The 13,186-nt window shown below is 36.9% G+C and overlaps 1 protein-coding gene across 1 annotated transcript in view; it reads left to right on the top strand.

Moving 5' to 3' along the window:
* Window positions 1–13,186, top strand: part of Trhde (thyrotropin releasing hormone degrading enzyme) — a 367,467-nt gene that overhangs the window by 172,618 nt on the left and 181,663 nt on the right. The window contains exon 4 of the mRNA XM_047548697.1: window positions 11,626–11,780. Coding sequence (XP_047404653.1) covers window positions 11,626–11,780 — 155 coding nt within the window. The remainder of the gene's footprint in view (window positions 1–11,625; window positions 11,781–13,186) is intronic.

Here is a 13,186-nt window from a genome sequence, read left to right on the forward strand (position 1 = left end):
TTAGTATTTAGGTAATACTTCATACTGCAACAAGAAATGATAAAAAATATCAACAAGTAACCACTGGATGTCAGCAATTTTTCTCTCAGGGACTTCAACAAATATTTAATTGTGTTTAAAATTAATGCCATACAGTCTTAGACTAAGAGCCCAACACTGAATCCTTTGAATTATGTTTATTTTTATTGAATATTGTGTGTTCTACTATTACAGTTTACACTAAGAAGAACTGGCCTTAAGGCACAGCGCACACATCCTTCTTTCCACTCTCCCTAGCCTACATGAATAATTTCCTTTAGCATTACCACTTTGTACTCAGACTATCAAAAAGTGCATATGAATTTGGAAATATGTTTACTGACATTTCAAGAGTTAAGAATGCTCATTCATAAATGAAACTATTTTCATACTCTACTCTACTGGAAATGTGAATCTGTCAATTAAAGAGTGTCAAAGAGCTGTTCAAACTTCTGAAATAACTCCCAGATTTCTCAGACTTTTAAAACAAGACTCCTGAGTTCTACACTATAGGATGGGCCCCCTACAGCAACTGATGTGCATTAAAGAACTCATTAATGAGAGCCCTTAATAGATTATAGTTGTCCTCCCCTATATGTGATTTTACTTTTTGTAGTCTCACTTACCCATTGTCCAACAACACGCTGAAAATGTTAAGTGAATAATGATAGATATAAAGAGTTCATAAGTTTTAAATTGCATGTTATTCTAAGTAGTGTGATGAAACTTCTGTTTTGCTGTATCCATACTGTATGTGTTATCCACCTATTAGTCACTTGGTAACCACCTGGGTTATCAGACCAACAGTTGCAGTAATACGGCATGGTGTCACAATTTAAATAACCCTTACGTAGTAGTCTAACACTACATCACAATACCTGTGTCATTCACCTCAGTTCCTATCATTGTGTATCATCTCCAGATACAAGGTAATATATCTTCACAAGAAGGATGAATATAATACAATAAAATGATTTGGAGAGACCACATTCATGTACTTTTATTAAATGTGTTGTTGTAATTGATTAATGAGGATGATAATATGATAATGCTAACTGTAGTTTCCTATTGATGCTGTAACAACTTGCATGTACTTAGTAGCTCAAAACAATACAAATTTATTTTTCTTACAGGTTAGAAGTCTGACACTGATCTTACTGGATACTTTAGGGAGAGAACCTCTAAAATTTTCTTTACTACTACATTTTCTAGAGATTTCCTGCATCCCTTGGCTCATGGTCCCCCTTCCACCTTCCAAGCCAGCAATGTCTGGTAGGACCTTTTTCAAGGTGCACCATTCAAACATGGACCTTTTTTCTTCTTTCTGCTTTCACTTTTCAGGGCCCTTGAGATTATGTTCTTTTTGCCTGTGTAATCCAGGATATTCCTCCCATCACAAGGTCAGCCAACTAGCAGCCTCAATTTGCAACTTTATTTGCAACTTTAATTCTCTTTTACCAAGTAATCTAATATATGAACAAGGTTCAGGAATGAGGATCTGAACATCTTTGGGGGGTCATTTTTTTGGTCTACCACAACAGTTAATAGTTATTGAGAACTTACTACTCACCAGACACCATTCTAAGTACCTACCTACCATATGTTAATTCATGTAATTAAGAACTGTGAAGAGTCTGGGATTTTTACTGAAGCCTATTTGCAATCTTAACAAATGCTGGCAGAAGACATGAAACTCCTGGGTTAGAAACAAAAGAGTTTATTGTTCTGGTTATAGCAGTAGCCAGAATATCATTTTTTTTTTTTTTTTTGGTGCCAGTTTTCCTGAGCTTCAGTTCCCAAGAGTTATGCAAAGAGGCCCAGGTGATATCTGCACATGTGATGGATTATATACATTACACAGCTGAGTAGTCTTAAGCCTCAGGAATCCAGTTATTCTATGATGGTATGTTATGCTTACTTTTTCCTCCAGAGAGGACACTATCTCTGTTTTGCCTATGCAAATATCCTTAAAAAGTCAGTGTAGAAAAACAACCACAAAAACAAAAAACAAGCAGTGTCTGCTGGTAGAATATACAGAAATGTGAGAGACTATTAAGAATTGTCTTCCAAATATGGTCATTATAGAAAGAATGTGAAATAGCTTCAATTATATTCATCTCCATTTTGCAGGTGAGGAAAATGAAGGGCAAAGAGAATTGGTAGCATGCTCCATTAAGTAGCAGAATGGAGTTCATGTTCTTAATCTCTGTATCATGCACTCATCAGAGCATATGAACTATAGTCCGACTGTCTTTGAATGTATTTATAGTATTTGTGCTTTTTAACTTGTTTGTATCCCCCATTGATTTTTAAGTTCCATATGAGTTTAAAGGGAATATACATCTTAATTGTTTAAGGTTTAAATGTCTAGTGCCCAGATTGGCTTGGCCTATATTAAGTAGTGAGTAATTACTTTTGGAATAAGTGAAAATACATTGTAATTGGAACCTTAACAGAGAACAACCTGTATGCTCAATCTGTCTTCTGTTGGATAATGAAAAATCTCTGTTATGACAAGAGCTATTCAACTTGGTCTGTCACCCATTGGTGTGGATGCACTCATTTAGTATTTTCTATGTTCATGATTAATCATATCCATTAAAGCAAAGACCATGAGTTTCGAACATACTAGATGCACAACTAGGAAAATGCATAATATTATCATGGAAATTAAAGTAGGAATAAATTTAATTAAATGAAGGAGAAACTGACAAATGTGCCCTGTTCATAAAGACCCATCCTTCGGCCCAGAAATTTTTTTTCATGGAAAAAGGAATTCAAGCAACACATGAAAAGCGTTCCTTCTTTGCAATTGGCAGCAATCAGTAAGTGTTGAGAAAAAGTGATTGCAGTACCAACAACAACAACAGAAAGCGCTTTTGAGGGTGTGTCAGGAGGATCAGCAAAAGCATTGACTACATATTATGACCTAATGCTAATTCTGGAGAAGGCTAAAGTTTGAGAACTAAAAAGCCAAACTTAGGAATATGAGTAGTGCTGATGACAATTCTATTACAGGCTAAAATGTGTAACTGAAACTAGTCTTTTTTGAATGAAGGATGTTCAAATAGAAGGAAAATGTATTTTGTTTTAAAACCTTAAAGGACTGACTCATTCTTAGATTTCGTTGGAATGTGTCCAAAAATAGCAAAGTTTGAACTCTTGTTTATCAAATGAACTTGAAAGAAATAAAAAGGATGGATTTTCTCATGTTAGAAATATCAATAATAGGTGACTTCTGTGAATTTTAGCTTATTGATATTATTATTTCAAATGTAATTTGTATTTTACCAGCCAAATGTGTTAAACTTCCAGGCCAGGGGTTTCATTTTTATACTTAAGCACAAATGCAGATATGTTTCTTACAAGTCTTGCATATGTAAATGGTGTGTTGTGCAAGTACTAGTCATGGCATACTCAAAATCCAAGTTTTTGATTTTTAACTGCTTTGCCTATGATGTTTTTGGCTTGTTCTTAGATAGGTCCTATGTTGCCTTAAGTCATAAAATTTCAATTCAGAAATGAACTTCTTTAATGTGACATATTAGCCAAACATCTTTGTTCAAAGACAAGACTCTTCCTCCTCTTCCAGCTCAGGCATGTGATGCATTTAGTTCCTCAAGGTGGGGGTGAGAAGGAAAGGTGCCAAATATTGATAATGTTGACTTAGCATGCTTTCTGCTTAGGACTAAGGGTTTTACGTGGTCTAACATTTAATCTTCACTGCAACTTGTAAGTCAGTCAAGTACCATTAATATCCCCATTTTATCCATGAGAAAAAGAAAGCTGAGAGAGTTTGAATGATTAGTTCAAGGTCCCACAGCCAGTAAGTGTTAGGTCTGGGATTGAATTCCAGACAGTATGGACTGAAAGGCATGAGCCTGTGACCAATATATCTGCTACCCTCCACCAGGAAGGTTTGGGAAGCACAGTTAGAAAAACTAACTTGGATTGTGATTAAGATGCTGCTAGAGTACAGAGTGCAAGACAGTGCTAAAGGTGAAATTTGAAGGAATTTAAAAATGAGGTACGATACAGAAATAAGAGTTGGATCAGAAGCTGGGGACTTGGACATAAGATGAATTTAGGTTGGGAGAACCAGGGCAAAGAGTTCAGAACCTATCTGTGGATTTAAGAGAATACATCCAAGTGAAAACTCTCATAAGGCAGAGAGGCAAATTAAGGAGCAGCAGAGACCTTTATATGGCAAAGATCAAAACTGGAACTGTTGAACAGAACTGTAGAACCAAAGGCCCTTCCTTGGATGACTACTGGTCATAGTTATACACCTGCTTGGCTTGTAATTGTAGGCAATCTAGTTGTAAGCTGTAGTTAGTCTGATTTATCATTACGAGGCAAATGATTCATTTATTTGGAAATTAGTCCTGGAACATCAGCTGTGTCTTGGCATTGGGGTTGGCACTGTAAAGGCTACAGTGGAGATAAAGCTGCCCCACCTTCACAAGCTCAATTGGGCCTTCAAATAGATACCAGTTTTCTCAGAAAGTTTTCCTGGGCATTCAGTCTGAAGCATCCGCCCTTCAACTCTGTTACTTTTTAAAATACCCCTGAGTTATTTTCATTATAATCACAATCTTATGTCGAAGTGTTGATTTATTTGTCTATGTATGTGTTATCTAATTCCTCATCTCACTAAACTCTCCCCAACTCCCCAAAAGTAGAATGGGAAGTTGGTGAGAGCAGCATCCTTATCAGTCTCTTTCTCTCCTGGAACAGAGTAAGGATGCCACAAAACATACTGAATGAATAAATGATTGAATTTGTGAGTGACTGAAAGGAGTACGCTGTAGCACATGTACAAGAAAATTAGAAAGACTAGTTATTCCCATGAAAAAAACCTAAGGTTTTCTTTTTTCTGGTCTGAAACCAGAAGTTGTGGTATCAACATTTGATACTTTAACTTTTTCTGAGCAAAAACTCCCATACTCAACCAGGAACTCCTGCTGATTTTTTTTTTTTTTTTTTTTTTTTTTTTTTTTTTGTAGTGCTGGAATCAAACCCAGGGCCTTGTGCTTGCAAGGCAAGCACTCTACCAACTGAGCTAAATCCCCAGCCCCTTCTGCTGGTTTTAAGGAGAATGACACATCCTCTTGTCATGCTAGGGATTTGGCAGCAGGTCTTATCTCTTTGCCCAGGTACAGAGAGATTGGCTGCTGAGGTGATACTCTTGAGTTGTTGAGGGTAGCATTTATTTCCTTAGCAATAAGTCTCTTGTCTTTCAGGATTATCTGTCCTTTTTTAACCTCAAGGTAGAATTGTAAGGCATTGAGGTTCTAATCTTACTAGGAACTCTTACTAATCTCAAAATATTTACATGAAGAAATAGATGATGATAAGCTGGGCTCAGTCACACACTTCTGTAATCTCAGTGACTCAGGAGGCTCAGGCAGGAGGATTGTGAGTTCAAAATCAGCCTCAGCAACAATGAGGTGCTAAGCAACTCAGTGAGACCCTGTCTCTAAATGAAATACAAAAATAGGGCTGGGGATGTAACTCAGTGGTTGAGTGCTCCTGAGTCCAATTCCTGGTAACCTCCCCTCCCCCCACCAAAAAAAAAAGAAAAAGAAATAAATGATAAATCCAGAATAAATTAACAACATTGGGTGCGAATGACTAGAAGGCATAGATTTTCTGGTGAAGAAATATTGAGGAAATCTTGGACTCCAGGGAATATAACTTAGGTAAAATTGGAAGTGTCAAGAGAGAGCAGAATAATTGCCTAGTATCAGAGGTTATACATCACCTCGTGTCTTCTCTACTCTTGCTCTTAGGCAGAATATGGAGTGTGATCTTGACCATGTGACAGAGGATGTCGGAACTGGAGGGGACCAGATTTGTTCACATGGGAACCAGGGCTTGGATGAGTTCAAATATGGGGCATCTTATTCTGGACTCACCATCTATGATGACCTGTGAGCTCAGAACCTGTGGCAGAGAAAAGAAGCCTGATATTGTGCACATTTTTGGTTAATGGTTGTTTAATACTATAAAAGATGCTAGAGTGTATTTCTAGACAACAAGGTAATCAGAAAGGTAATTGTAGTAAAACTTCTGATAATGCTGCAGGTTGGATTTAGGTTTGCATGTAGCATTTATTCCATTTGGTGATTCTTTGACTCTTTCCACCTGGTTGTAGGGTTTCTGCTGGCATGATATTCTTAGAGTAATGGAACATTTTTTCATGGCAGTTGGCTTTCCCCAGAGTGCAAATAAGGAAGCTGCAAATCTTTCTTATGGTTTAAGCCATAATAAAAGTAGAGCGACCTACTTAAAAAGGCATAGAGCATTGGGGACCCACCAAATAAAAGCCTATTACCAAGTTCTTGGATGTTTTATCCATGGCTCAAAGAGAATGACCTGTGTATGTGGGTGGTGATGGATGACACTGGAGTGGATGAAAATATTCAAAGAAAATAAGTAGAGTGAGTGTCTTCTTGTGTTCGTGCTGCTATAAATAAAGTATAAATACTTGAGACTGGATACTTTGCAAATAATAGAAATTTATTTCTCACAGTACTTGAAGCTGGGAAATCTAAGATAAAGTACTGGCAGGCATGGTGTTTGGCGAGGGCTGCTCTCTGCTTCCAAGATGGCACCTTGTAACTGCATCCTCCAAGAGGAGACTCTGTGTCCTCATGTGGCAGAAGGGACAGAAGGGGCAAACTCACCCTAAGTTCTTTTACAAAGCATCAATCCTCATGAGAACTGACTCTATGACTTAATCACTTCCCCAAAGACCCACCTCTTAATACTACCACATTGGAGATTCATAAAGTTAATTTTAGATGGAGCACATTTAAACCATAACAGTGAAATTAAAAAAAAAAAGCACAGAAATCACAGGTGTAAATTCTGAGAACTTGGATTTTCAAAAGTAAGACAATGACAAGAAAGTAAAACAAAGCAAGATACACAAAACAAGAAGTGCTAATCTGAAAAGTGAAAAAAAAACATGAGTATCCTGTTATCATATACACTAATGTACTGACAATTCTCAGAAATGCTACCACAGATAAAAACTGAGGAGTATCCTTGAGATTTTGTGAGTTCAGTTCTTCCAAGCTTTTTCAACATAGGGTGAAGATGGTAGGTACACTGTAGTGTGTTGAGGGCAGATGGAAGTGGTGCAAGTAGAGAGACTCTGATTTTTATGTTAACTTATGCTCTCACATGCACTAATAATATGTGAATTCTTTTTCCTATGTGTAGTTTTTTAGGCTGCAGTTGTTAATTGGAAGTAGACCACTATGCATAATTTTATCTAGAATTTTCTTTGAATTTCTAAGCAAATTAGATTCTGAAACATTTGAGTTTTCTGTTTTCGAGGCATATTAAAGAGTTTTGAGTGTGCATTGTAATGAATATATTCTCATTAATTTATTTTGCAAAAATTAAAATAATTTAATTCATTGTGAATAAATTTTATCCACTTCAAATAAGCAAAAGAACAGTATTTCAGTTACTAGTCTGTTTTTTAAAAAATAGCTTCATTGAGATTAGTGATATACAATAAACTTTATAAAGTGTATAACTTGATAAGCTTTAATATTCATATGTACATATGAAATTATCACTGTAATGAACATGTTTCCTATTGCTGTGTTGTAATTTCTCCCATCTTGACTCTAGGGTACCACTGATCTGCTTTCTGACATTATATATTAGTTTGCATTTCTGGAATTTTATATAAATCACCTCAACCATACAGTATATTTATCAAAACTTTTAAACTCGGTGTAACTATTTTGAGATTCATTCATGTTTTGGCTTCTATCCATAGCTCATTTTTCATTATTGATGTATGGTATTTTGTTGTATGGATATACCTCACTTTATCTATTTGCCTGTTGACAGGCACTTGGGTTGTTCCCAGTTTTTACACATTAGAAATTGAACTGTTACGAACATTTGTGTGTGAGTCCTTGTGGGGACACATACTCAATACAAGGTGCTCTTAAATTGTAAAACTTTCATATGAGATCCCTTAAGTTCTGAAGACAGAGGTACAATTAAATACCTCTGCATAGTTATGTGAGAAAGTTTCTCCAGTACTGTTATAAGATTATTACACGTGTAGTAGCACAATCTGTGTTTTTAGTTTCTCTTTCTTCCTCCTCTGCCATCTGTAAGTGTGGCTTCCTACATCTATTATAAAACCTGACTGTCTAAAAAGCTGCCCCCTGCTACAAATTCTTCTGTGTTCCATTCTGTTCCTCAGTCACTTTGTCAGAGTCTGGGTCCACTTGCTGAAGTGTCCCCGTGTGGTTGATCTGTAGTTTTGTTGCCTACCCCTGATTTCTGTCCTTTTTACCTCTGGAGACCAATGTGTAACCAGTTGCTTCCTTAGGTCTCCCGTGCCTGATAGCTTTAGCATCAACTGTAACTTCCTCTTCACCATACTGACATTTATATGGCTTGTCAGGTTTTTATTGTTTAAAACTGCCCCAAAAGTACACCTTCTTTTTTATTCCAAACTCCTGGACATATATTTAGAGTCTCCTGTCCGTGCTATTTGAGTTAATTCACTTCCGGGTGTGTGGCTTCATCTGCTTCTTCTTTTTTTTTTTCATTGTATTCTTTTTTTTTTATTGTAAATAAATGGGATACGTGTTGTTTCTCTGTTTGTACATAGAGTAAAGGCATACCATTTGTGTAATCATAAATTTACATAGGGTAATGTTGTTTGATTCATTCTGTTATTTTTTCCCTTCCCCTCCACCCCTCCCACACCTGTTTTTCATCTGCTTCTTTAGTCTTGGGGACTGACTGCTCTTGGCTCTTGAAAGTCTGTTAAGTACAGTGGTCATTGCTTGTAACAACAGGCTTGGTTCTGAAGAACCAAGCCCATAAATCCATGAGTTCTCTACAGGTAAATGACACTGGGCTGCTACTGCTGTTGCCATCTACTGGTGACAGGCAAAGTTGGACACAGTGGTGGCTCTGTTGATTAGTTCATTCTTTTTGGGCAAGGTCTTATGTTAAAATCTACAGTAGAAGAATATCTACTCGTTACGTACCTGCAGTTTGTACCAGTTCTCTGATCTGTGTCCTCCTTTCTGTTTGTTTAGCATCTCTTATTTCTACCTTAGGGACATGGTATTTATTGTCCCCCTGTCTTAGATTACGTTTGCACAGATCTTCAAACAAGCTGGCTTCTGCACTCATTCACATATCAGGAGAAATGCGATTACCTTAGAGGCCTGCCTTAACAGTGTTACAGCCGTTGCACCCATCATTATCTCACTCATGTATTTTTGGTAGCGTTTATTACTTACTAATTTTTTTCATTCATTTATTACTTCTTGATTGCTCTTTCCCACATACCTACACATGAACATAAGCATCATGAGAGCAGGGAGCAAGGAGTTGAAGGACATACCAAAACAGTGTCTCCAGTGCCTGTTGTATACCTGAGCTTAGAGATTACCTGTATCTGTCTATTGATATCCTCTTTACCTTTTGAAATCCAATTCAAATAACATCTTTTTCAAGAATCTTCCCAATCAGGCTTGCATTTTCCTCCCTCCTAGCAATTTTTACTCTTTATTTATTTTCCCTTATGTATGAAAGCTGTCGTGCCTTCTTTCTTAGTCTAAAATGTCGTAGGATACAGGGAACATATTAAACTTATTTTAATATACATTTCAGACTTTTGAGCATCACCAACACAGAGCAGAGATTTGTTGAAGTCAGGAATAAATGACAATTAACCATATCAAAATTATCCATAGTAACTGTGGACTGTTTTTTCTTTTACTTATTATGAATATTTAAAGCATACATAAAAGAATCAATAATATGATACCAATATCCATGTAATAAACTCTAGCTTTAAAACATTAATATTATAGACATTAACACTAAATTGCTTGTGTAACTGTCCCTCATCCCTTTCTTCTCCTTTATTCCCTGAAGCAACTGTGATCTTGAATTATTTGTCTTTTTGTGTGTGTGTGTGTGTGTGTGTATTTTACCATTACTGTCTGTGTGGTTGTGTGTTCATGTGTGAGATTCCAAATAACAACACATGGTATTATTCTGCCTCTATGGGTCATTTAAGCCTTATATCTTCCCCAATATTATGTTTCTCTGATTGTTGTTACCTGTAGTATTAGAATCTAGGGCAGAGATCACTTATTTTGATTGTTGTATAGTATTCCTTTGTGTAACTCTTTCACAGTTTCTTTATCCATTCCCTTGTTGAAAGGCATTTACTTTTCTCTTTTCAGTTTTACAAACAATAATGCAGTGAACATATTCATACAGCTTTTCTGTAGCATCCTATAGCATCACTCCAGGATTTATATTGGGACGTGGAACTTCTGAGGCAGGGACTATGAACACTATGGCATTATGATTAAAGGCCCAGGTGCAGGAGCCAGGATGCTGGATTCGAATCCCGACCCTGCCACTTGCTTGCTTTCCCAGGAAGCAATGATCACCAGCTATTTTCAGTCTCTTTCCATGAGCTTATATGCCCTACCTCAACCCCTGGCATCAAACATTCAGTTGGCGTTGGTCCTCTTGGCTCTGGTGGGTCCTGCTGGAGCCAATTCCCAGCTTCCACTGCCTGTTTCTGGAGCCAGAACCCGGCAGGCCTGTGGCTTCACGTGTGATCACCACTTTACATTTCTGTACCATTTCTGGTCCATGGAGAGGTTTATTTTTGAGCCTGGAGATGTTTTGTAGTTTTCGTTTTTAATATTTTATTTATCATTGCTGTGTGTCTGGAGCAGAGGTAGTACATCAAAGCCTGAACTTTTTGTGTCACCATAACCAGAAGTTGATAATACCTCCACGACCTTTTAAAATAAGCCCGATTTTAGAATTGTCTAATCATAGATTTTTCGAGCTGGAAGGCATTTTAGAGATAAGGCCAATAACCTTATTTTATAGGTGAGGGAATTGTGGTCTTGAGGAATTAAGTGATTTACTGATGTCGCCTATTTGGTTAATAGTGGCAGGGCCAGACCAAAGCCCAGGAGTCTCCTCTATACTCCTTCCTCTACTACATCCACTATAACAGCTTTCTCTATAAACTAAATTTACATGCAACTCTTTATTTTTAACAGAACTGAAAAAATATGCTAGAATTTAAACAATTAGAAAAACGAGTCCACATTTTTAAACTAATATAAAATGTTTTGTCTTGGCAAATATTGAGGGACAAGTAAGAATATAGTATTTAATGCATTGAACTGAATATATTTTCTTTATAAGCCACAATGCTTTGGACTCTGTGGGTTCCTGCTGCATTTGGTTTCCTTGACTTTCTGAAACTTCTTAGGATGGGCCCATCAATAATGGTGCCAATACTTCCAGCCACCTATAGTTCTGGGCTTGAAAATGAACTGTGATGAATGGATATGACCAGCATTTATAGTGATAGCCTATATTTCTGCTGTCATGTAGAAGTGGCAGGTGGTTTAATTTATCCCCCCCCCCACCAAAAAAAAATAAAAATCTTCACGAGAGCAAGTATCCCTTCTCATTAGGATTTCTGGACTTTTTTTAGGATATGAAATTTAGAATCTGATATCTTTGTTAAAGCCTAAAGCCTTTGGAACTGTTTTATTCTATTTCTAGATCTTTTAGCTGTGCCTAAGCATCCGTATGCTGCTATGGAGAACTGGGGACTAAGTATTTTTGTGGAACAAAGAATACTGCTGGATCCCAGTGTTTCATCTATTTCTTATTTGCTGGATGTCACCATGGTCATTGTGCATGAGATATGTCACCAGGTATGAGAAAAAGGATCAGGTGTAAGTATAATGTGTCAACTATTGGGAATGTAGAATGATTTCAGATACCTAGGTCAGGAGCCAAATTATTATCCTCCTAATTAAGTCTTATATGAAGCACCGGGTAGTATTTTCTGGAAGACACATCTTTTTTTCTCAGATGACAACATAAACAAAAACAAGTACACTGGTCCTATGGAATAAGCAACTGTCTTTCAGTTTAGTGAAATGTGAGATGGCAGGGCCACCCAGCAGCGGCCCCTGTGGAGCTTCTATCCAGTGGCTGTTTCTCACCACCCTTGCTTTATTTTCTTGTGATTATTAGTGTGCATATATGGTAAGTGTAGTGAGAGTAATGATTTATTGCATTGTTGCAAGATGCAGCTGAGTTTTGTGTACGTGTCAAAATTTGCTTTCACTGAAATCAATTTGTTATTCCCCTTTTCCCATCACATAGACTCTTAGGAAGTCTTTCACTAACTCAGCCGTAGACTCTTTGTTCTCAAATGATTGATATTTTTTTTTCTTGGCATGTTTAGGAATTCATATGTAAATTAACCAACTTTGTAGCGAAGCTAAGATAAAATTAATTTCATTTTGATTTTACGCACTTTCTTACAATGAGGGGAAGGTATTAGAATTTGGCATGCTTATCTGAATCTTAATTCTAGTGAAGAAAAATTACTGAAAATAGATGTTCTTGCAATAGAAAGCAATGTTTGTTCTGGTTACCAGTAACTATGAGGGCTTTTCTTGAAACACCAGAAGTCTCTTTGTGATGCAGTCTGACTTCAATATATTACAAACTCAAAACCGTTTCACATGCTAGAAAAACTGAGGAAAGAGAGTGATGTGGAAAATGCTCTCAGTGAAAAAAGGTGAACTGTTAAATGCCAATAAATGAATTGCCACTTAATGATAAATGACCACTTACCTAAATGTCAGCCTTTTGCAGTGAACCTGTAAGATGTTGGTATCTGTCATGCTGGCCTGGTCAGAAATTACAGGGGATTCATTACAGGTATAACTGGGACTCCTCTTCTATGCTAAAGAGAATAATTTTCACCGAAACTTAACAACTCTTTGAGGGTTTCCTTTTTGAGTATCTGTGTAAATGGCAAGTTAGCAGGATAATTCTGTTGGCGTGAAAGCACATTGATGATGTGATGGTTGTTCAGAGAACTGGTTCTTGTTTGTTTCAGATTGTGAGTTGCTTCCCTGTATAGCTTAGTAGTGGTAGACTACTTACCATGAGGAGAGGGACCAGAAGCTAAGAGAAACACATAGTATTCTCATTGTGATAGTAATTCCTATGTTACTCTCCCTTTCCACCTATTTGTTGTCCTGATTTTGAAGACAAGTTGATAATTTAAAAGAGAAACTTGCATTTTTGATAAAGAATAAAA

The sequence above is a fragment of the Sciurus carolinensis genome, chromosome 4 (genome assembly GCF_902686445.1).
Source record: "Sciurus carolinensis chromosome 4, mSciCar1.2, whole genome shotgun sequence".
Classification (NCBI taxonomy): domain Eukaryota; kingdom Metazoa; phylum Chordata; class Mammalia; order Rodentia; family Sciuridae; genus Sciurus; species Sciurus carolinensis.